At 38.7% G+C, this 26775-nt stretch overlaps 1 protein-coding gene across 3 annotated transcripts in view; it reads left to right on the forward strand.

Moving 5' to 3' along the window:
- Nucleotides 1–7178: 7178 nt before the first annotated feature.
- The window catches only part of LOC117591568 (troponin C, isoallergen Bla g 6.0201), a 21880-nt gene continuing 2283 nt past the window's right edge, over nt 7179–26775 (forward strand). The window contains exons 1-5 of one of the 3 annotated variants that reach the window (XM_034284878.1): nt 7179–7395; nt 7658–7691; nt 7748–8146; nt 8196–8231; nt 11361–11380. In XM_034284878.1, the coding sequence (XP_034140769.1) occupies nt 7393–7395; nt 7658–7691; nt 7748–8146; nt 8196–8231; nt 11361–11365 (477 nt within the window). In that variant the 5' untranslated portion in view covers nt 7179–7392 and the 3' untranslated portion in view covers nt 11366–11380. Of the gene's footprint in view, nt 7396–7657; nt 7692–7747; nt 8147–8195; nt 8232–11360; nt 11402–26775 lie in introns of those variants that run through there. The other 2 variants (XM_034284879.1, XM_034284881.1) reach the window with 2 other exon arrangements.

Raw genomic sequence — 26775 nt, forward strand, 5'->3', positions numbered from 1 at the left:
CAGTGAAGCTAGGCTGTACCGAACATAAAGATCGAAGATCTGATGACGTTTAAGAGCTTTAACGGGACAATCGTATGATCTTTTGCTGCATTGAGTGGAATTTCGCTCAAACGTCAAGGGCAAATTGTATTCTCTCGATAACTTACTATCTTTTTTAAGATAAGCGCACGCTCTCGCTTGCATGTGCTAACACTGCAGCGACTCTCTTTCGTAAGCTCGGCGTAAAGCTTGCGCTTACGATCCACTTTCGGAGTTCTCTTTCGGAATGCACTTTTAAGCTCTACTGAACATGCAATTATGTTTATCAGTGATGCTCTATGCTATCTCCCTACTTTCGGCCCCTACAAATATATATACGTTATGGGGTCGGAAACGCTTCCTTCTGTGCGTTACATACAACCGTTATTCGCACAAATACAACATACCCTATTTACTCTTTGAGTACCGGGTATAAAAATACCTCAAACAAATTAACATTTTTGCATTTCAAAGCTTAATATTTTTCAAACGGTAAAATACTTCAAATATTCTTTAAATACAAGTTCTGCTATAGAAACAAAATTTAAAGCCCTCAATCTATCAGAAAATGTTATTCCCAGTAATGAATGACATGAATATCAATTACAAAATATAAATAAATGTTACATTTTATGAGTGAAATAAAACGCTTGGAGCATGATGAATAACAGTATGGAGATAGGTTAGGTTAGGATAAAGTGGCCGTCACGATCCTCAAGACATGGGGTCACCAGTTTTCCATCCTGATGAAAATAGGAAATATCGAGTACCGAAATACGTAAATATCTGTGAAAAATGAGTGCTCAAGTGTTCTAGCCGCGTTCTGCTGAGGGCCGGGCAAGGCAGAACAGGTGTTCCACTGTTTCCTCCTCTTCCTCGTCTCTCCTGATGCGGCAGAATTCATTATACGGGACACCCAGCCTGTTCTCATGAGCGACTATTAGCCAGTGTCTCTTAAGGGAGCGTATGGCCGCTCTGCATTCTCAGCTCAGCGGTGCGCTTTTTATTTATTTTCAGCCATGTTAAGCGAGTTGTGCGACATCGTGGTGCCATTTGCCACCTACTGTCGGTTCGTCGCCTGAATCGCTCCTTTATAATGAGCTTACATGTAGCCAATGGCATACAAATGTCCTCCTTGTCTTGCAGAAGGGGGACTGTAGTTCCATGTCTCGTCAACTCTTCTGCTACGCAGTTGCCATTTATATCCTGGTGACCCGGGGGACACATATCAGGCTAATATCAAATTGTTAGGACATCTCAGGTAGAGATCTGCGGCAATTTGCTACAGAAGCCGAATTTGAGGAAATTGCAATTAGTGATTTGATCGCATCTTCTGAGCAGAATTTATGCCAAGAGGTCCTTTTAGCTCTCCTAGTTTCCTTTTTGTATGAGGTCAGGCTCTGCTTATAGTCCCCCCAATAACTGTCCTCGTTAGCCCTTTTGACTCTGTTAAAAAGAGCTCTGCAGCTTTTCTGTATGGTATATATTTGTTTTGACCACCAGAGAGGCTTCCTTTTCCCCCTAGGTTTAATCGAGGGGCATGCTGTCGTGAAGGCCGTGTTGCTTGCTTCCGTCAATTTGTCAGACTGTTAGGGTGGTCCTGATTGTCAAGACATGATGGTGCTTTTGGAGGAAGAAGGTCTTCCAAGGTTGTAGAATATTTTTCCCATTTGGTTTTCCTTGGGTTAAAATAATCGGTGGGTTTAGGGTTCTCGAGAGATAGTACTGCCGAGACAATATATCGAGATATACCTATGTTCAGAGAAGATTTGGACCTCTAGGACTATCCAACTCTTATGTTCCCTCTAAACGTTTTTATGTGAACAAGAAGGTGTGAGACGTTTCTTAAGCGTCACAACTTTTATATCCGGTACTCAAAAGTACATCTGTACCTTAGTGGTTTTTTTTTAGATCTTTCATTTTTAATCTTTTCCACATATGTCATCTAAATCACTTCTCACGCTTACACGATCCATTCCTACCGAATGCCGTTCTTAGTTTTCTTTTAACTTCAAAATTGTAGCTTTGTGAGGTTTTCGCCCTTTTGCGGGGCGGAAGGGGGCGGGGATAATTTTTGAAATACACTTGTAAAAGTGTGAGCCTACAGAAGTCTGGATTCAAAGTTTGGTGGCTCTAGCTCTTATAGTCTCTGAGAACTAGCCGACAAACAAGACGGACAGACGGACATGGCTCAATCGACTCGACTGTTGATGCTGATCAAGAAATATTGGGATTATATATTTTGAAACTGTTGATGCTCTGTGTGGTGGGGTAACTTGCGTATTAAAGGGGTCTTGCCCGTTCTTGGGTATTTCACTTCTTTGCAGTTTCCATTGAACGGCTGGTAGCTTACGCATGCCTTGCAAGTGGTCATATGGATTCCAGAGAAGTGGATGTATGTAGGCTGCGCATCTAGGGGACTAGTGCATTGCGAAGTTTGGTGATTTTCACCACATTTGGCACAGTTGGGATGTCGACGGCAGTACTTAGCCGTGTGGCAATAATTCTGGCATCGAAGACATTGCCCAATTTCCGTTGATTTTCGCATCAACCTTATTATCTGACGGCAGAGGGTCTTTACATGACAAATTTCATTAAAAGAAAACTTTTCTAATTCTTCAACTTGGATTATGGATATAAAGAACCTCATAGCCCAGTCTTTTAAGTTCGGCGGTAATTTCATAGTATAAGGTGCTATGATGTAGGAATCTTATTACAAACCTGTGTGGCTTTTCCGACTGCATTAATTCTCTACCGATTTCATCCAACCGGTAAACAATAGCTATATATGGGTTACTTCCTGTGGGAAAGATTCTGACCGTCTCCTCTTGGTTAGCTTTGAGAACAACATAATTTATACTTGCAACTTCATCTATGAACTCAAATAAGTCAATTAAGTTCCTTATGTTGACAACTTTTTGTGGTGGTTTTGAAGGACCCTTTAGCAGATTTCCAGTGTTAGTTGTCCCTCACTATAACTTGCAGTGTTCGTGTCAAGACTTGCAAATCGATTGCTCGTATTCGCCTACTGGCTTGTAGTTGAGGGCGGGCTGTGTCCAGCTGGTGCTCTTCGTTTCGAGTTTTGTGACAGAGTCCTATCGCTTTTTCTCTTGCTCGATCGACTTTTTTGAGCATCCAGAAATCTCTCGGCAGCAGACCTTAGAGAGATGACATTGTTAAGCAACATTACCCTCAAATCCAATAACCTCTAACACGAGTCAGACGGAATATGGGAATCAGGAAAAGTGCCACTACCTGAAAATTATGGTAACTCCAAAATATTGATTTGTCTGCTCGTAGGCACAGATCAAGAAGACTATTCGTAGGGCTTTTCATGATTTCTTAGTATGTTTTGGGACAACTAAATATATGTTTAAACTTTTCATGATGTTGTTATGTACTTTGTCTCGAAATCAGCTAATATTTGTCTGTTTTTTTTTTTAATTGTTTGTGAGTTGAGTAAATTGTTGTGTGTGAAACAGTGAACATTTCTATTGTATTGTATGTTTTGTATTGTATTGTATATACCGACAACACCCACAAGTACATAGAGCATTTACATCCGCGACCTTCCTACGCCTCTCATTCCAATAGCCACTTTAATTCTAGCCGAATATTGAAAATTACACTGATCAGAAAGTATTGATTGGTCACGCGCTCAAACATAAACTTGAGTCAAATGGTATGTGCTGCGCTTCAGGAAAGGTTAAACTACTTGAAGTTGAGACAACACCGGAACCATTAAACAACTTGCTCATCGGCACGGATCTAGATTCAAAACTTCCTGAAGTTTGTGCGTAATTAAATTCATGCTACCAATTGACATCTTTCGGAGCAACAGAAGAATTCAATAATACTGATACAAATGGTAAACAATTGAATTCAAAATTTAAAATCAAAGGAAAAGTATACGGATTAAAAATGTTGCAAAAGAATTATTGGACATAGGCGATGAAAACGTTGCTATCAATGAAAATATTTGATGCTTAAAACTGCCAATAGATTTCTAAACAGATGTTGATTCGCCAAATGATCTCATTACACGAACCTTCCCGCTGTAGAAACACAGAACTTAAATCAATCATGGCTGACAATCATTTTGGCAGCAAAAAACCAAAACCTAAATACCCAAGCACTTTGAAGTCTTACCTTACCGTCTGGGAAATATAAAGCTTTGAAATGCAAAAATGATGAATTTTATGCTGTATTTTTTAAGAGATTTCGACTTTAAGAACTCAGGAAAAGTTAAAACGAGAAGGGACGTGTGTGACGCTTCTTACGCGTCTACATCTGTCCCTTAGCGGTTTTGGTCAAGTTTTACATTTTTTCTTTATCTGTCATCTACATCTACAACACGCCAACACGCTCCTTTAGCTCGCCCCACTTCCAAGAGCCGAACACTGAAGAGTCACGGCAGAGGCAGTGGCCGCACACAGCAGAAGCAGAGTGTGAATGAGAGAATGTAAAAAAAAATATAAGCTGCGGGACGGGGTGGGTTTAGCCACTGCAAATTAATTTTTTCATTGTGACTATAATAGTGATCCAATCGGATCCCAATTTGGTGATCTGATAGATATGGTCATTCCCTACGGAATGGCGTTCTTAGTTTTCTTTTATCTTCAAAACTGTAGATTTGGGGGATTTTCGCCCTTTTGCGGGGGCGGAAGGGGGCGGGGCTCAGAAGTCTGGATGCAAAGTTTGGTGGCTCTGGCTTTTACAGTCTCTAAAATCCAGGCGCTCATAAGGACGGAAATACGGACGGACGGAGGGACAGACAGACAGAAATGACTCAATCGACTCGGCTATTGATGCTGATTATATTCTTAATTAATAATACTTTATATTGTGCACAAATACAATATACCCTATTTACTCTTCGAGTACCGGGTATAATAATAAAAACGAATATTTGTCGCAAATTTGTCGCTTCCAACAGCGAGTTTTTGAAACAAACTTCATTCAGTGAGATATCATATGAGTCTTCACACAAAATTTGGTGACCCTATGGTCTTATGGTCACTGAGAACGCGGCGTCAAACAAGACGGACGGACAGACGGACAGACGGACATACAGACATGACTATATGGACTCGGCTATTGATGTTGATTAAGAATATATACATCTATTTTATGGGATCCTTCTGTGTGTTACATTTTTCACCGCATTTTTACTCTTCGAGTACCGGACATAAAAGCTGTTTCCTGCAGTTTATGGTCAGGGTCAGGAGCACCTTTTTGATGCCCTGTCCTAGGAGAGCTGGAGTTCCACAGGGAAGCGTACTTAGTCCGTTGCTCCATATACATTGCAGATCTACCCCGCTCTAGCGAGCATCACATGGAGGATCCCAGGAAGTATCTACTTGTGACTTACGCGGATGATATCGCGCTTCTTTACAGCTCCAAATTCCGCTATGTTTCTCATAGGGAGGGGGGAGTACTAGGAGGAGTTTACTCTGCAGAGGGAGTAAAAGAATACCTCAACGCATTGGCAGCTTGGTGAAAGAGGTGAAATTTAAAAGTCAACGCACTAAAGGTCACCAATCTTTGCTTCACCTTGAAAACGCGTATCGACAACACGTCACCAATACAGCTGGAAGGATTTACCTTAGAGCAACCAAGGGAGGACAAGTGTCTGAGCTTCATACTAGAAAAGCGTCTTAATTTTGGCCCTAACTTAAAAAACACGGCCAGAAAGTGTGGACAAAGGATGAATTTGTGAGCGAAAACAGCAGTATATGGATGTTCACTGCGTGGCCCCGGTCTGGCTGTACGGTGTGCAGATTTGGGGAATATCTGCTAAAAAAAAACACAAATGCATACAGGTGCTACAAAACCTAGCATTGAGACAAGTTAAAAGCTGCCCGTGGTATGTGCAAGGCTCCACGCTACACCGGGACCATAATCTGCACACAGTGAAGCAGCAAATTGAAAGACAGACTGACAAGACACCGCAGTCTGCTAGGAAGGCGTTTATTACCTGCATGGCCTCTCAGGCGCTAAGAAGGATTATGCTTTGCCAAAACTTTCGACACTAGAATTTCTGAATTGCATTTCTGCAGTCTATGCTGCGTATAGCATGGTGGTGGTCCATTTTGTAATGTCTTAATTGGGTTGTAAAGGTACTAGGTTGAATGTACGTATTCAACGCTTAATAAAACTAAATTTAAAAAAAAACGAAAAGGGACGTGTGAGACGCTTCTTACGCGTCTCAACTTTTATACCCGGTACTAGTACTACATCTGTACCTTTGCGGTTTTTTTGTCAAATTTTACATTTTTTCTTCATCTGTCATCTTCATCTACAACACACCAACACGCTCCTTAAGCTCGATCCTCTTCCCTAGAGCCACACACTGCAGAGTCACGGCAGAGGCAGAGGCCGCACACTGCAGCAGCAGAGTGTGAAAGAAATATAACAAAAGCTGCGGGACAGGGTTGGGTTTAGCCACTGCAAATATATTTCTTCATTGTGGCTTTAATAATATAATCCAATCGAATGCCTAAGGAATGGCGTTTTAGTTTTCTTTTATCTTCAAAATTTTAGCTTTGGGAGGTTTTCGCCCTTTTGCGGGGGCGGGGCTCATTTTTGAAATGCACTTGTAACAGTGTGAGCACACAGAAGTCTGGATGCAAAGTTGGTGGCTCTAGCTGTTATAGACTCTGACTACTAAGCGCTCATCAGGACGGACAGCGGGGCAGACAGACATACAGACATAGACTCGGCTATTGATGCTGATCAAGAATATATATACTCTATGGGGTCGAAAAGTTTGATCCTGTGCGTTACATACAACCGTTATTCGCAGAAATACAATATACCGTATTTACTCTTCGAGTTACTGGTATAAAAGTATGCATTTATAAAGCTTCAAACCTTAAAAAAAGGTTCTCATAGCTGAGGCTGTGTTACTTTCGAAGTTACTTTCACCAAATATCAACACGTAATATTAGATTTAATTGGTAGATGGTAGCAAATGGCATTTTTCATACACACATATTCTAAATGGGAACTACCACTGTCGCCTTCTCACACCATGCGGTTAATGCTCTTACTCTCTAAGCATCGATGAGACGCCAGTTTTGTATTTGATGTGCGTTTGTGGTGATCAGATCAATGTTTTTGTTGTTGCTATTCGGCATAGTGACATTTACCTATCCCGAATTTCCTTCACAATTGGAAAATACATCGAATTGCTGAAACGTTTGTGGTTAATCAATAGGATTAGACGGCCACATATTGGATATTGTTTTGTGTAATTTTTTTTGTTTTATCTAGTTGTCAATAGTTTTTAAATCTCGAAAAATATACCGTTTTATCTTTAACAAGACGGAATTCGAATTCATAAATTAAATAATTCCTAAAGAGTTGCATAAAATGGTGAGTTTTTAGAACTAACAACTTTGGAGATTGTAACCAAAAAAAATGTATTGTACAATAGACATACAAAAACAGAAGATACTGCAGAGATATAAGACTACAAAAATAAGTATATAAATCATATCTTTGCGTTATATTTGGCTAATTTTAAGAAAAATTATTGTGACGCGAATTTCTATTCTGAGCAGTTAAAATATATCACAATTTGCAGATCACACATGCAATGGAAGCATAATGATTTACAATTTTGTACGTTTTGCAGGCTGAAGGAGAGTATGACAAAGAACAATTGAGAAGTACGTGGCATATTTTAATATTTTAATAATTGACTAATATCGGTACTGTTTTGCAGTTCTTCGAAATGCTTTTAAGGCTTTTGATCACGACGGTGCGGGGTCGATCGACCATACAGATGTATCTAGCATACTTGAAATTTTAGGTCAGAAGCTGGAGCCGCCAGCAGTTAAGGCTCTTATTAAAGAAGTCGATAAGGGAACAAGTGGTAAATTGGATTTCGGTCAATTTTGCAAGCTGGCGGCTCGTTTTATTGAAGTAGAGGAGGATTTGGGAGCTCTTCAAAATGAACTAAAAGAAGCTTTTCGTGTTTACGATAAGGAAGGAAAAGGTTATCTAACGGTTGCCACACTGCGTGGTATTCTGCACGAATTAGATGATAAGATATCTAATCAAGACTTGGATTTGATCATAGAAGAAATTGATGCTGATGGCTCAGGCACAGTTGACTTTGATGGTAAGAGGAGTAATTATTGACTAATATTTAATCATCTAAAATTAATCTAAACATAATGTTTCAGAATTTATGCAAGTTATGACAGGTATTACTTGATTTCCTATTGATAACTTATTTTGGCATTCTTGTAGGTCGTCTTTGGAGTCCGTCTTCACGCAATTTCTGTAGAGCATGTACCTATGTAGATAATCTTTAACATTCGGTAGAATATGTAAATTGTTCAATTGAACTCCCAAGAAAAACCCCCACACTAATGCACATATGCATATGTATAAATCTAACCAAATAATTGTTATCAAATTTTACATTTTATACATTTTTTTACATCTGCTTTCTATGTACACATACATGTACATCACTTCTCGCACCACAACGCCCTTATAGCTCGACAACCTCCCCCAGAGTAAAACTCTGCAGTGTGCGAACGAAAGAGAATTAGCAAGAACAAAAACAGCTGCTGAAGGGGGTTGAGAGTAGCCACTGCAAAATTATTGTTGTCATTCTGGCTATAATAATGATCAAAGCCAACTTCAACTTGGGGATCTGATTAATATGGAAATTCTACTGAACTGTGAGTGCAAAAATTGCTTTTTCTCAGTCCGATACTTAAATAAGTCTTCAATCTGTCAATCTATTACAGAAAATTTTCAGTAGTAGTTTACTTTTCTCGGATACCATATTGTCTAAAGCATTCGTACGACGTATTTGTATGTATGTATATATGTAACGAAAACGTTTCCGCCCCTATTAAGTGTATATATTCTTGATCATCATCAATAGCCGAGTCTACATATATAGCCATGTCTGTGTAGGTAGATTGATTACATTTTTTGAGAAGACTCATTTGAAATCTCACTGACTGAAGTTTGTTTAAATTTAGCCAGGGGCCACACTGCCCCACAAAGGGAGATAATCTCTGACTTCCACAATTTTGAAGACATTAGAAAACGCAAATGCAGTTCCGTAGAAAATGGCCATATCTATCAGATTCAGATTAGATCGGATCATTATTATAGCAAGGATGACTCAATTCATGTCCAGTGCCTACCCCCACCCCTTCCAACATCATTTTTTATTTTTTACACATTTACTCACTCGCTAAAGCTGATTCGCGCAGTGAGGAAGATTGGCTACTAAAAGGTTTGTTTTTTGTAAAGATTGATGTAAAGGTAGGAAAAATGTAAACTTTGGAAAATCATTCTTGATCAGCATCAATAGCCGAGTCGATAGAGCCATGTCTGTCTGTCCGTCTGTCCATCCGTCGGTCCGTCCGTCCGTATTGTTTGTCGGCTAGTTCTCAGAGACTATAAGAGCTAGAGCCACCAAATTTTGGCTCCGGGCTGCTGTAAGCTCACATTGAAAGAAGTGTATTTCAAAAATTAGAAAACTAAAACGCCGTTCCGTAGGGAATGGCCATATCTATCAGATCACTGAATTGGGATCCGATTCGATCATTATTAAAGCTGGAATGAAAAAATTAATTTGCAGTGGCTAAACCCACCCTGTCCCGCAACTTTTGTTGTTCTTTTCACATTCTCTCATTCACACTCTGCTTCTGCTTCACTCGGCCCCTGCCTCTGCCGACTTTTAACCCACCCCGTCCCGCAGCTTATATTTTTTTTTTTTTGTGTGCGGGCGCTGCCTCTGCCTCTGCCGCGAGTCTGCAGTGTGTGGGTCTAGGGAGGGCGGCGAGCTAACGGAGCGTGTTGGTGTAAGTAGTGTTGTAGATGTATATGACAGATGAAGAAAAAATGTTCAATTTGACAAAACACCGCTAAGGTGCAGAAGTAGTACTGAGTGCCGGGTATAAAAGTTGTGACGCGTAAGAAGCGTCTCACACGTCCCTCTCGTTTCTTTTCAAGTTGATTTCGTAGTCTCGTGTGTGGGTCTCTATGTGTATTCACACAGTATTCGCTGAATACTCTATTGGAAAAACGCATATGAAGTCGAGAATAGATACACGCATTGCCATCCTTTATGTATGTGTCATCGCACACATGAAATTACGAAGCAGACTTGAAAAGGAAAAACTAAATTTTGTTTTTGCGAGTCGCTTTGCGCTCAATGTTCAAGAGAGCCAAACGCAATCATTGCCATCAAACACAGCAGAGCTTTTGTGCAAGAAGTGAATGATTTACAGAATCGAATTCCGTACTGAAGTCAATGTAAATAACATCCGTCTGCAAGTTACCTTGGAATCCCTTAATGACAGAGGAGGTGAACTCTAAAAGATTAGTGGTTGTTGATCGTCGCCGTATTAATCCGTGCTGAGCTGGAGATATAAGTGATTTGCAGAAATGCTGCAACTGCGGAGTTAAAATTTTCTCGAACATTTTAGGAATAACGGATAACTTAGATATACCTATATTGTGTTTACCCATAGACTTGATACCTTTCTTATGGAGGATTCCTTCCAGATGGGGGGAAAGCTAGAAGAATGGATGGATAGAGTGAACAGTTTAAGCAAAGGTCCGCACAGAGACTCGGCAAAGTACCTGAGTACACAGCCGGGAACTCCGTCAGGGCCCGGTGAAAATAACGGCTTAACTAGTTGAAGTTCATGAAGTAAGGAGTTTTCATTAAACAAAGGGCAGAAAATGCTATTCGACCTTGGTAAACTATATGGATACATATGATCTGGGTAGTTTTCCTTGGAATAGGTGGTTTGAGAAAATTGTGCAAAAAGATCGGCAATTGCCTGATCATTGTTTGCCGACATATTGAAAAATGATAGCGAGGATGGATGTGCCGACGGTTTACGCTTACTGTTTGCATAGCAGGATATATATCCTGACTGAATAATTTGTGTAACAGTTGGGATGCGTTCGAAGCGTCTCACAACGTTCCAACTAGTTTTTATCGCAAATACAATAATACATGTATATGTATATGTATGCCTAAAATATAATTTTTTGTTTTTCCCAATGTACACACATAAATATGTAAAAATATACTCAAACAGCTTTTAGTTGCTTATATACATACATTTTTACATATATAGTTTTTTGGCTCAGGACACATAGGACACCGCTGAGTTCTCAAACGTGTATTATATGTAGCTAAACGAGATAACACAGACCCAGAACAAAAAGTTAAGATGTCTGTCCGGAGAAGCCGTTAGACTATATACATATGTACATATATATGTTTTTGGACGTTCAATCATTAAATCGTTCCTAATGGAAATATCTTTATAAACTTCTCTACCTTGTAGGGTAATCATCAGCAAGAACCCAGGATAATGGATAACGGCAGGTGGATATCACGTTATANAGAAAATGTAACATTTAAAATCTAAAATTCGAAAAGAACCACTAAGGTTCAGATATACTGATATATAAAAACTGTGAGGCGTAAGATAGTCACACACGTCCCTTCTCATTTCTGAAAGATTTGGGGCTTTTAATATGTTTTTTTTTCTATGGCAGAACTTGTTTTTAAGAATTTTTAAAGGTTTTTTTTAGGTATTTTCAGAGGTAGCGGTTTTTTTCACATCATTTGAATGTCTTAGATCTGATTGTAAATAACATTGTTTATCTAAAAAGCTAATTGATGCAGCTAAAAAGTGAACCTAAACACTTTGTGGTTGAAGCTTACCCTCTGGGAAATATTGAGCTTTGAAATGCACAATTTTTTTGATTTTTGTGACGTATTTTTAGAAAATGTCGACTTTAAAAACTTGGAAAATCGGTCAGTGTCGGATACCATATTATCTGAAGCATTTGTCCGACAATGGAATATTTCACTATCTGTGTGTCCGTTTATTGTATTTGTATGTATATATATATGTAACGAAAACGTTTCCGCCCCTATTAAGTGTATATATTCTTGATCATCATCAATAGCCGAGTCTACATATATAGCCATGTCTGTGTAGGTAGATTGATTAAATTTTTTGAGAAGACTCATTTGAAATCTCACTGACTGAAGTTTGTTTAAATTTAGCCAGGGGCCACCCTGCCCCCAGAAAGGGAGATAATCTCTGACTTCCACAATTTTGAAGACATTAGAAAACGCAAATGCAGTTCCGTAGAGAATGGCCATATCTATCAGATTCAGATTAGATCGGATCATTATTATAGCAAGGATGACTCAATTCATGTCCAGTGCCTACCCCCACCCCTTCCAACATCATTTTTTATTTTTTACACATTTACTCACTCGCTAAAGCTGATTCGCGCAGTGAGGAAGATTGGCTACTAAAAGGTTTGTTTTTTGTAAAGATTGATGTAAAGGTAGGAAAAATCTAAACTTTGGAAAATCATTCTTGATCAGCATCAATAGCCGAGTCGATAGAGCCATGTCTGTCTGTCCGTCTGTCCATCCGTCGGTCCGTCCGTCCGTATTGTTTGTCGGCTAGTTCTCAGAGACTATAAGAGCTAGAGCCACCAAATTTTGGCTCCGGGCTGCTGTAAGCTCACATTGAAAGAAGTGTATTTCAAAAATTAGAAAACTAAAACGCCGTTCCGTAGGGAATGGCCATATCTATCAGATCACTGAATTGGGATCCGATTCGATTATTATTAAAGCTGGAATGAAAAAATTAATTTGCAGTGGCTAAACCCACCCTGTCCCGCAACTTTTGTTGTTCTTTTCACATTCTCTCATTCACACTCTGCTTCTGCTTCACTCGGCCCCTGCCTCTGCCGACTTTTAACCCACCCCGTCCCGCAGCTTATATTTTTTTTTTTTGTGTGCGGGCGCTGCCTCTGCCTCTGCCGCGAGTCTGCAGTGTGTGGGTCTAGGGAGGGCGGCGAGCTAACGGAGCGTGTTGTACACCAACCAAAGTAGTGTTGTAGATGTATATGACAGATGAAGAAAAAATGTTCAATTTGACAAAACACCGCTAAGGTGCAGAAGTAGTACTGAGTGCCGGGTATAAAAGTTGTGACGCGTAAGAAGCGTCTCACACGTCCCTTCTCGTTTCTTTTCAAGTTGATTTCGTAGTCTCGTGTGTGGGTCTCTATGTGTATTCACACAGTATTCGCTGAATACTCTATTGGAAAAACGCATATGAAGTCGAGAATAGATACACGCATTGCCATCCTTTATGTATGTGTCACCGCACACATGAAATTACGAAGCAGACTTGAAAAGGAAAAACTAAATTTTGTTTTTGCGAGTCGCTTTGCGCTCAATGTTCAAGAGAGCCAAACGCAATCATTGCCATCAAACACAGCAGAGCTTTTGTGCAAGAAGTGAATGATTTACAGAATCGAATTCCGTACTGAAGTCAATGTAAATAACATCCGTCTGCAAGTTACCTTGGAATCCCTTAATGACAGAGGAGGTGAACTCTAAAAGATTAGTGGTTGTTGATCGTCGCCGTATTAATCCGTGCTGAGCTGGAGATATAAGTGATTTGCAGAAATGCTGCAACTGCGGAGTTAAAATTTTCTCGAACATTTTAGGAATAACGGATAACTTAGATATACCTATATTGTGTTTACCCTCAGATTTGCCACCTTTCTTATGGAGGATTTCTTCCAGATGGGGGGAAAGCTAGAAGAATGGATGGATAGAGTGAACAGTTTAAGCAAAGGTCCGCACAGAGACTCGGCAAAGTACCTGAGTACACAGCCGGGAACTCCGTCAGGGCCCGGTGAAAATAACGGCTTAACTAGTTGAAGTTCATGAAGTAAGGAGCTTTCATTAAACAAAGGGCAGAAAATGCTATTCGACCTTGGTAAACTATATGGATACATATGACCTGGGTAGTTTTCCTTGGAATAGGTGGTTTGAGAAAATTGTGCAAAAAGATCGGCAATTGCCTGATCATTGTTTGCCGACATATTGAAAAATGATAGCGAGGATGGATGTGCCGACGGTTTACGCTTACTGTTTGCATAGCAGGATATATATCCTGACTGAATAATTTGTGTAACAGTTGTGATGCGTTCGAAGCGTCTCACAACGTTCCAACTAGTTTTTATCGCAAATACAATAATACATGTATATGTATATGTATGCCTAAAATATAATTTTTTGTTTTTCCCAATGTACACACATAAATATGTAAAAATATACTCAAACAGCTTTTAGTTGCTTATATACATACATTTTTACATATATAGTTTTTTGGCTCAGGACACATAGGACACCGCTGAGTTCTCAAACGTGTATTATATGTAGCTAAACGAGATAACACAGACCCAGAACAAAAAGTTAAGATGTCTGTCCGGAGAAGCCGTTAGACTATATACATATGTACATATATATGTTTTTGGACGTTCAATCAAATTTAGCAAGGATTACCTTTATAGAAATATTTGAAGAGATGGAACATCCCATTAGTAGTCGTTCTTGGGTCCTATTACCTATTGCCGTCCACCTATAGTGCAATATATAGTACATTTACTAATGTATACATAAAAGAAGTTTGAATGATCATAGAAGGACATGTAGTACACAAAAATTAGGGTTTTAACTTACATTCTTGGATATCCAAATTAAAATAAACTTTGAGGCAGTTACTTTTAATATGTATGTATGTATATGATAGTGAAAATGAATAAGACCTGTAGGTCTGTCTCAACCTGTGAATTGTGATCTTAGGCTCAACGAATGGGGTCGTTTTCGACACAAAAAAAGAAATCAAAATAAAAGTACAAATCCGCAGGTCTATCTATCCGACTGTCTAAGCACCTGAATGTACGAGTATGAGATAATAAGACCTAAATGAACTAGTTTAAACCATATTGACCTTTTCTGGTCAAGCGTTTTTGCGCACTTGCAAATACCTTCTTTTAATCGAATTACTATTTACTATTTTGTAGTTATTTTTAGACGTTGACGTGCAATGAATGCACAATCAAGCTGGCAATGCTACAGAAGCCTGTTACAAGCGGATCACTGGCAGCTACGCAGCCCTCCTCTCACCGATGGCGCTGCCGCAAGAGGGTCGACGAGTGTAAACGAGCTGGTCGCCTAAATGCAGGACAGATAGATAGTTCTTAGGATAATGTTCGAAAAAATTAGAGCTAAACATTAACATTAACATATTAAAAACATTAAAAGCTAAATGAAGAGGAACTTTATGAGTACTTCATTTATACCCGGTACTTAACAGTATATATGTACATATATATGTACATATGTAACCATATGATTTTTTCCAATTTTAGATTTTCTACATTTTTTATATACATCTCCTCTCACACCAACACGCACTTTTCGCTCGCCTCGCTCCTCCAAAACACACACTGCTCAGGCAGAGTGTGCGAGCGCGAGAGAGAGAATGAGCAAGCACTAACGGAGCAAGCTGGACGGGGTGTGGACAAATTAATATTTTCATTCTGGTTTTAACAATGATTAACAATGATCTGATTAACACCGATCATTTACATTTCTTGTGATTGTCCTGGTAAACGCATATGATGAGCGTTTTTGATGGAAGAATTTATGGATGAAATTTAAAAAAATGGATCGTGAGCGAGTAGGAACGTTTGTAAGACGCTTCCTACTTGTCACAACTTTTATACCCGGTACTCAGTCTTCATATGTATGTTTGTAACCTTAGTGATACATACATACATGGATTTTTACATTTTTTTCACGAGTCTTCACACAAAATTTTGTGAATCTAACTAGACTGACGGAAAGACAGACATAGGCTCTGCTTTGATGCTGATCATCATACAAACACGTAAAACCCAAGCCTTTGCAAAGAAAGACACTCAATGTACGTAGGTGAAAGCACGTGTTTACGTTATGTGAGATAAATTTCATCTCTGTGTTTCAGTTTAATAAAATTTTTAGAACTCAAGGCCATGAAGCCAAGATACTTTCTTTACAAGGTTAAGCTATACTGATACTTGCGTCACACGTGAAGATACAGGCGGCGGTGGACGGAGATGATTTCCTAACGTGTATATATGTATAAGATAAATGCCGATGTACGTGCCAATATATAGTTTCTGGGCCGAAACTATCTACGACGTCGCGATAGTAAAATATATGAGATTTTAATTGTTTTCGAAATATGTAACAGAGAGAAGGAAATGTTTCGTGGGCGTGTTTGCGAGAGAAGTGAGAGAAGTATGTAGATGTAGATGACAGATGCAGAAAATGTAACATTTAAAATCTAAAATTCGAAAAGAACCACTAAGGTTCAGATATACTGATATATAAAAACTGTGAGGCGTAAGATAGTCACACACGTCCCTTCTCATTNCACTTTCGTGCACAAATGCAATACACTCTATTTAAAGTAGAGACACAAAGTCAAATTATTTTAAAAATCTTGAGTTCCGGTACTTCGGTTCTATGAAAGAAATGTTCCAATTCGATATGACTATGAACGCAGTGTGCACTTCTATACAGGCGGCGGTGGACGGAGATGATTTCCTAACGTGTATATATGTATAAGATAAATGCCGATGTACGTGCCAATATATAGTTTCTGGGCCGAAACTATCTACGACGTCGCGATAGTAAAATATATGAGATTTTAATTGTTTTCGAAATATGTAACAGAGAGAAGGAAATGTTTCGTGGGCGTGTTTGTGAGAGAAGTGAGAGAAGTATGTAGATGTAGATGACAGATGCAGAAAATGTAACATTTAAAATCTAAAATTCGAAAAGAACCACTAAGGTTCAGATATACTGATATATAAAAACTGTGAGGCGTAAGATAGTCACACACGTCCCTTCTCATTTCTGAAAGATTTGGGGCTTTTAATATGTTTTTTTTTCTATGGCAGAACTTGTTTTTAAGAATTTTTAAAAGTTTTTTTTTAGGTATTTTCAGAGGTAGCGGTTTTTTTCACATCATTTGAATGTCTTAGATCTGATTGTAAATAACATTGTTTATCTAAAAAGCTAATTGATGCAGCTAAAAAGTGAACCTAAACACTTTGTGGTTGAAGCTTACCCTCTGGGAAATATTGAGCTTTGAAATGCACAATTTTTTTGATTTTTGTGACGTATTTTTAGAAAATGTCGACTTTAAAAACTTGGAAAATCGGTCAGTGTCGGATACCATATTATCTGAAGCATTTGTCCGACAATGGAATATTTCACTATCTGTGTGTCCGTTTATTGTATTTGTATGTATGTACATATGTAACGAAAACGTTTCCGCCCCTATTAAGTGTATATATTCTTGATCATCATCAATAGCCGAGTCTACATATATAGCCATGTCTGTGTAGGTAGATTGATTAAATTTTTTGAGAAGACTCATTTGAAATCTCACTGACTAAAGTTTGTTTAAATTTAGCCAGGTCCCACCCTGCCCCCACAAAGGGAGATAATCTCTGACTTCCACAATTTTGAAGACATTAGAAAACGCAAATGCAGTTCCGTAGAGAATGGCCATATCTATCAGATTCAGATTATCCAATCATTATTATAGCAAGGATGACTCAATTCATGTCCAGTGCCTACCCCCACCCCTTCCAACATCATTTTTTATTTTTTACACATTTACTCACTCGCTAAAGCTGATTCGCGCAGTGAGGAAGATTGGCTACTAAAAGGGCGTGTTTGTTTTTTTTGAAGATTGATGTAAAGGTAGGAAAAATGTAAACTTTGAAAAATCATTCTTGATCAGCATCAATAGCCGAGTCGATAGAGCCATGTCTGTCTGTCCGTCTGTCCGTCCGTCTGTCCGTCCGTCTTGTTTGTCGGCTAGTTCTCAGAGACTATAACAGCTAGAGCTACCAGGGCTCCGGGCTGCTCATTTTTTAATGTACAGTCGCAGTGCCAAACATTATCGTTAGCTATGATCCGTACATTTTGTGCAATGTTACGAATACCAAATATGCTACTGGAAATTGTTTTCAGCTTATTATGTGATATATCCAAGTACTCTAAGTATTCCATTCCTGAAAAATAATAAATATATTTTTTATGTTTAGTGTTCTATCAGCTTCTATTGAATATTTTAACTTTTTTGTTTAAAGTTTATTTCTCTTCGGCATTATTTAAAATCAGCTCGTCAGTTGCGATGTCAGCCATGACCGCGATGTCAGCAAGGTATACCTGGTAGGGCCACTTCGGCCCTTTGGAATTAATAAAAAAAATTAATAAAAACCAGAAAAGCCTCCTAATTGCTTTTGTGAGTGGTCAAACCGAGTTAAAATTGGCTGCATAATCAGGATAGGGGATTGGGTCCCAGTGCCTTCGGCTCTTGGTGAGAGAGCCTTCGGCTGAGAGATGGCAATGATGGCAATGATTTCGTTTGGCTCTCTTGAGTATTGAGCGCAAAGCGACTCACAAAAACAAAATTTTGTTTTTCCTTTTCAAGTCTGCTACGTAATTTCATGTGTGCGGTGGCACATACATACATAATGGCAGTGCGTGTATCTATTCTCGACTTCATATGCGTTTTCATTTTTAGAGCTTGAGACGCTTGGCATTTTTGTGTTGCTTCTGCTTAAAATGATTTTGTGTATCCTCTCTATGCTCATATATTTCTTAAATACGTTTAGGACGAACGGGATAAACGGTTATAAACATATAATATGCATACAAATAATGAATAACGGCAATTGTATTTGGCGTTGCAACAATTTTCCATTAGAGTATTCAGCGAACACTGTGTGAATAAACTTAGAGACCCACTTGAAAAGAAACGAGAAGGGACGTGTGAGACGCTTCTTACGCGTCACAACGTTTATACCCGGCACTCAGTACTACATCTGCACCTTAGCGGTGTTTTGTCAAATTGAACATTTTTTCTTCATCTGTCATATACATCTACAACACTACTTACACTAACACGCTCCGTTAGCTCGCCGCCCTCCCTGGACCAACACACTGCAGACTCGCGGCAGAGGCAGAGGCAGCGCCCGCACACAAAAAAAAAAAACAAATATAAGCTGCGGGACGGGGTGGGTTAAAAGTCGGCAGAGGCAGGGGCCGAGTTAAGCAGAAGCAGAGTGTGAATGAGAGAATGTAAAAAGATTAACAAAAGATGCGGGACAGGGTGGGTTTAGCCACTGCACATTAATTTCTTCATTCTGGCTATAATAATGATCCAATCGGATCCCAATTTTTTTGGTGATCTGATAGATATGGCCATTCCCTACGGAATGGCGTTTTTAGTTTGCTTTTATCTTTTATCTATAAATTGAAGATTTGGGAGGTTTTCGCCCCTTTGTGGTGGCGGAATGGGGCGTGGCTCATTTTTAAAATGCACTTGTAACAGTGTACGCATATAGAAGTCTGGATGCAAAATTTGGTGGCTCTAGCTCTTATAGTGTCTAAGAACTAGCCGACAAACAAGACGGACAGACGGACAGACAGACATGCCTCAATCGACTCGGCTATTGAATGGGATCGGAAACGTTTCCTTCTGTGTGTTACATACATTCACTTTGTGCACTAATACAATATACCCTATTTACCCTTCGAGTACCGGGTATAAAAAAGACCTTGCTACATCTCAATCATTTGCTCCGTTTAATAATTCGACCCAACAACCCAAAGATTACCAATCATACGCTCAAGTTGCTGCAGGAAATAGTACCTCGAACAAGTCTCTAGAAAGAATAGAACAGCTTCTAGAAAAACAATCTTAACTTACGAATAATTTACTTAACATGATAATGTTACTTGTAAATAAGCTATGCAAATAAATCTAAACCTAGGAATATGGAATGCCATGGGCTTTCCAACCATGTAAATGAAATATCGTTATTTCTAAAAACGAATGCCATTGACGTCATGCTTATTTCAGAAACAGACTTCAAGAACAAGCAGGGCCTTAAATTTCAGATTATGGAAAGTTCTAGGGAAACCGCTATGCAGGCTGCCTCAATTCAGATAAAATGTATGCACGCAGATGTATCAATAAAAGCGATTTATCTCCCACCGAGCTTCACAATAAAAAAACTCGATTTAAAAATTGTTTTCCAAGGACTGGGAACAAAGTTTATCGTGGGAGGCGACTTCAATGCCAAACATCCATGGTGGGGATCCAGATTAACTAACCCGAAGGGATCGGGGTTATACAAATGCATACGAAACAATAACATAACGACTTTGTCAACTGGTGTGCCCACATACTGGCTAACTGATAGTCAAAAAATTCCAGATTTGATTGATTTCGTAGTATTCTCTGGAATCTCACAATCACACATGCGAGTAATGGAGAGCTTTGACCTTATCTCAGATCATTCTCTAATAATAGGAACTTACAGCACAATAGCCCATATGTTGGAAAAGCCCTATAAAGTCATTACAGCCTCTGCAGACATTAACGCATTTAAAAGCTATTTAGACTCAGCTATAAGCCTGGACATTTCGTTTAAAACAGGAGAGCAGATAGACTATTATGTGGAGCTTTTCACAAATACAATTCATAATGCGAGCTACAGAAACACGAATCATGCTCTTAATCATCAACAACCAACTCACTACCCTGTTGACAAAAGATTATAAGGCTGCATCTGAACTTAGACAACTGCTGACGAACTTACGCAATGAATCTCTAGCTGCGTATCTGAGAAACTATGACTCTAATTCCAGCAACAATGAATACAACCTATGGAGGGCGACTAAATACTAAAAGAAACCAGCTAAAAGAAACATAAATATTCGCAAAAGCAACGGAACTTGGTGTAGGTCTAATAATGAAGCATTTGCTCAACATCTTCATTATATAATTACTAGCTGACCCGGCGAACTTTGCACCGCCTAACAGTCAATGAATGTCGTGTTACTTTTTAGCTGAACTAATTTAGGCTTTGATGAACGTAAAACAATGATACAAAATAATATGTTTACATAGATAGAAACAAAAAAGTGCCAACTTGATAGCGCGTGATTTCATCGTTGGTATTGGATGTTTGGATACCAAAAACCGCCATTACAAATGTATTGAATTGACTGAATTGCAATCACTTGGAATGCGCTCTAAAGCAGTCTTGAACAGCTTGACCAATGCATGATGTCCATGAAGCATTGGCTGTAGATATTGGAGAATTGCTCTCTTCGTAGCTGTGTTGATCCCTTGACGCCTGTCAAGTTGTTCTTCCATATTGCCCATATTGTAAGAAATTATGCTGTGCATCTTCTATAGGTTGCAATGATCCAATGCGATGGTAATAGGATTTTCATTCAAGCACTTTGTGGTAAACGACATTCTTTGTTTTTTGGTCAGGCGCAAGAACAAATAAAGCGGATGGTTTGCCGACACGTGAGCATGCCACGTACAATTGACCATGAGAAAAACATTCATTTTCTAGATTGAGGCCACAAATAGTCAAGGATTGGCCCTGTGATTTGTTGATCGTCATGGCGAAGGCAAGACATCCAAGGAGTTTAAAAATTCAGTTGGATAATTAGTGGCTTCTTCTTCGTTTGTTACACAGTCGATAGATTTCAATGAATATAGAGTACCTACGATTTGATTTTGAATTATAAGATTGAGGTCATCTACATCTTTATTTTTAGCGGCCAAAATTGCTCGCTCACTTAACCATTTAGTATTTTTGTATACGTTATTGATAAGCTCGTCTTTTGATGATACGAAATTGCAAAAATTTGGAGGAAATGAAATCAAACCGCTCGATTTGTCAACAGGAACACGGCCATTACCGATAGTCAGCAATTGCTTCGAGAAATCATCAGCAGATAAATCGTTCAACAATGCAACTCTCATATTTACAGACAGTTGAAGTTTCTTTGCATATCGCCACAGATTTTATGCTTTGAGGCAAGCGTTTATTTCGTCTGCAGCAGTAGATCTTGGAATGACTGGCAGTGTTTGTCGGAAATCGCCAGATAATAAAATCATTCAATCATCAATCGAGTCATTGCGCAGATCTTTTAATGTTCGGTCTAGTGCTTCCAATGCGCGTTTGTGCGCCATTGTGCATTCGTCCCATATGATGATTTTTGATGCTACTAAAACTTTGGCCATTGCGGAGTTTCTCGAAATGTTACATGTCGGTTGTTCAGTAGTTTGAAGGTTTAATGGCAATTTTAACGCTGAGTGAGCCGTACGGCATCCGTCTAACAATGTGGCCGCTATTCCAGAAGAAGCAATTGCTACCGCAATTTCGGATCTCGCCAAAATCAATGACATGAGGAATGTCTTCCTAGTTCCACCGGGGGCATAAAAAAAAAATAAGCCGCCATTTCCATCATCAATTGCATTTATCAGTGTATCATAGACTTCCTTCCCTCTGCTTAGGATTCAACAGAGGTACATTCGTTTGAACTGATTGGATTAGTTCATGTGGATCATATTCATATTCACGTTCCAATTCTCTATTAAAAGTGTCATTCATTCCGCGATCTGGCGCTGGCATTCCTAACCTAACTAACAAACTGCCGCACATGAGGTAACACATATCTTCGATCAAGAGCAAAGTCTGGTTATGGATCTCCCATTCACCTCAAGATCGTAATTTCTTGAGCTGACGCGAATTCGATGTAAACTATCTTCGGACATGTTATCTTTGTATTTGTTCCACAGTTCAAGTGGGTTCGATGGGAAGCCTGTTGAAATGATGATAGCAAATAATGTGCGTATCTGACTTGGAGATGCAGCAATAATTGCTTCAGCGATTGTAGTGTCCCAATGAGTATCGTTTTCAAGCAAATTTAGCTCTTGACATGCTGCACGAAATGTGGGGCACACGATACCATTAACAGTTCGCAGTGATTCAAATGATGTTGGCCCTCGAACATGTACCAGCAACAACCGCAAATAGAAACATTCATCATTCTTCGGATGAACTGTGTAAATACGACCAAGAGCATCAGTAGAACGCATATCTGGATGACCAGGAACTGCATCGCCTTGCTTCNTTCACCTCAAGATCGTAATTTCTTGAGCTGACGCGAATTCGATGTAAACTATCTTCGGACATGTTATCTTTGTATTTGTTCCACAGTTCAAGTGGGTTCGATGGGAAGCCTGTTGAAATGATGATAGCAAATAATGTGCGTATCTGACTTGGAGATGCAGCAATAATTGCTTCAGCGATTGTAGTGTCCCAATGAGTATCGTTTTCAAGCAAATTTAGCTCTTGACATGCTGCACGAAATGTGGGTCCAAATGTGGGAAATGTGGCGTTCCAAGTTTAATATATATATATATAGATATAACAGAGACTGTAGTAGAAAAATTCCTTGAGTCACCCTGGAAAATGAGCTTGCCTATTAAAAGCATCAAATATGAAGAAGTTGTGATAGAAATCAAATGCTTTAACAATAAAAAAGCACCAGGTCCTGATAAAACAGACGGTATCACCCTAAAAAGTTTACCACCAAAATGCATTCGGTTTCTCACTCTTATATTTAACGCGATTCTCAGACTAGACCACTTTCCAAGTCAATGGAAATCTGCGCATTATTATGATCTTAAAGCCAAACTAATTAGAAACGGAATTGACATCATACCGTCCCATTAGTCTGTTGACAATATCCTCGAAAGTGTTTGAAAAAATACTATTGAAGAGATTGATGTCAATTTTGGACGAACTTTCCATCATTACTGAATACCAATTCGGATTCAGGAGAGGTCACGGGACCCCTGAGCAATGTAACAGGGTTATTAATGATATAGTCTCGGCATTTGAAAACAAAAAATACTGCACTGCTGCATTTCTTGATGTTCAACAAGCGTTTTTGTACAAGATAAAGAAATGGCTACCTGGTCCGTACTATTTATTAATCAAATCATATTTGGCTTCTTTTACGTGGAGCAGAAAAACTATACTTCATCACTACTTCTCATCAACGCAGGCGTCCCACAAGGAAGCGTATTGGGACCAATTCTCTACACCCTATATACGGCCGACATGTCAGTAACAAACAACTGCCCTGTTGAAACATATGCTGATGATACAGCCGTTTTAGCCACAATCACATCTATAAATGAAGCTTCCGAACTTCTGCAAAATGAGCTAAGCCTAATTGAAGACTGGTTTCTTCAATGGAAAATTAGAATCAACTCCCTGAAATCAGTCCAAATAACGTTTTCATTAAGACCAGGTAACTGCCCAAATGTTACACTTAACGGCTCACCAATTCCACAAAGTACCTGTGTGAAGTATCTCGGTTTGCATCTCGACCGCAGATTAACATGGAAAAACCACATTAAAGCAAAATGTCAACAACTCAGACTTAAAACACTTAAAATGTCCTGGTTGATAAGTCGAAAATCAGANTCCGAACTTCTGCAAAATGAGCTAAGCCTAATTGAAGACTGGTTCCTTCAATGGAAAATTAGAATCAACTCCCTGAAATCAGTCCAAATAACGTTTTCATTAAGACCAGGTAACTGCCCAAATGTTACACTTAACGGCTCACCAATTCCACAAAGTACCTGTGTGAAGTATCTCGGTTTGCATCTCGACCGCAGATTAACATGGAAAAACCACATTAAAGCAAAATGTCAACAACTCAGACTTAAAACACTTAAAATGTCCTGGTTGATAAGTCGAAAATCAGAAACCACTTTGGAAAACAAAGCTTCCCTCCACAAATCCATACTGAAGCCTGTTTGGACCTACGCTATACAGCTCTGGAGGACTGCCAGCAACTCAAATATTGAGATACTTCAGCGTTACCAATCAAAAACTTTGCGACACATTGTCAATGCTCCGTTTTATGTATCTAATGCAAATATCCACAAAGATCTTAATATTAGAACCATTAAAGAAGAAATAAATAAAACTAGTAAGAAATACATTGACAGACTCCACAACCACGAAAATAATTTAGCCTTAAGTTAATAGACAATAGCTTAACAGTAAGAAGACTGAAAATATACCACATTCTCTAATAGCAGGGCTCATTGGAAAACTGCCTTCTGCATACATATGTGTTTACATACATATAAGTATAAGAGATAAGCTTTCGGCTTAGCTGCATATTTCGGATTAGCTGTACATATAATTCTTAGAAGAAAGCTTTGCATATTTCTGGTTAGCTCATGGCATGGTGAAATTACTAATAGCTGACGGATTCACCACAGTGCTTCTCATTCGAGAAACACCAGCTTGTCAGTCGTTTGCCAAACGTTGACGAGACAGTACACAACAGTACGCACGATTTTTTTGATTGTCTTCTTCTTTTTCTTCATTGTTTACGAATGAAGACGTAAGCGTAAGACAATAAAATATACAAAAAATATTTGTTGCCATAAAAATTATCACCAAATATTTTATTTTTGATTTTCAAAGAACAAAATATTTTAATTTCTTTACGTATATCCCCATTTAAAAAAAAATTATGAAAACTACAAATTTGTAATAGAAAACCTTCCATTTTCTTTCATGAACGTTGGAACAAAAACAAATTTTTTTTTCATTGAATATATTTAAAAATAATTAAAATACATAATGGGATAGTTTAGTGATAGAGAATAGAAAAAAAATAATGAAATAGAATGAAATTGCGAAAATAATAGACGCATTTCGTAACAAATTTGATAGATCTTACAAATGCATCAATAAAGATGCAGTCATAAAAGCTGAAACACAGAAAAAACCGCATAGAAATATTAGTATGGGAATACAATACTATATATAGTTAGTTACCCTAGTAAATATTTATGGAAATAGTTTAGCAACTGAGCACAATAGGAGATGTTTAAGAGATGTATAATAAAATCCCGAAACACCAGATTAATTAATGTCATCAATAGGCGACATATTCAAATAGACGTGACAGAAAGTCTAAATCAATTTGCGGAGTTTGATCCCGACCAATTAAATTACCCAAACGAATCAATTCAATAAATAGGCGCTGAATCTGATAGTGAAATTGAAACACTAGAAGAAAGCTACCCAAGCGAAACAAAACCGGACATAAAAACGGGATCTAAAATGACACAAACAGTGGTAGATTTCATCAAGCTAGCCACATCTCTGTTACCAGAGTTTGATGGTAATCCGGAACATCTACAAAGTTTTCTAGATTCTTTGAATCTATTAGGAACCTTAAAAGGTACACATGAGCCAACAGCTATATGCCTTATAAAAACAAAGCTAAGAGGCCGTGTAAGAAATTTGATAAGTAATGAGCAGACAATCAACGGTCAAGTGCGGAGAAGTTGTTGAAGTTGTAGAAGAAATCGGTAGAAGTTGTATCTGCTAAAGAATCTTAGCAAATCTGCAACAGAAAAATAAAACAGCTAACCAGTACACCCAAGAGGTGCAAAACCTGGCAAAGACCCTTGAAGGTGCTTATATAAGTGAAGGTCTAAGCCAATCTCTGCAAACAAATACAGCACTACAACAGCTGTGAAAGCCATGACCCAAAACTGTTCAAATGATAAGGTAAAACTTGTCAGGCAGGCAGACACATTCACAAATATGAATGATGCCGGTTCTAATTTCGTCAATAGTTGCACGGGGATAACAGGTCAAAGTAACACTGTCCTGTATTATCGACGAGGTGAAAACAACAATAATAGAGGAGGCCGAGGTTATAATCGCGGCAGAAATTACAACCCCAACAATTACAACCGAGGCGGTAACAACAGCAACAACAATAATTACAATAGACGTGGAGGAAGAATAGGCGAAAATCGAGGAAGATACCGAGGTAATTCCAACCAAGGCTAACAACAATGTGAGAATGGCGCAAAATACGCCGGAAAACTCGCAGAACCCTTTAGGAAACTACCAGTAAATGCAAAGGTTCATTCCGTCTATTACAGTCTT

The sequence above is a fragment of the Drosophila guanche genome, unplaced genomic scaffold (assembly GCF_900245975.1).
Source record: "Drosophila guanche unplaced genomic scaffold, DGUA_6, whole genome shotgun sequence".
Lineage (NCBI taxonomy): Eukaryota > Metazoa > Arthropoda > Insecta > Diptera > Drosophilidae > Drosophila > Drosophila guanche.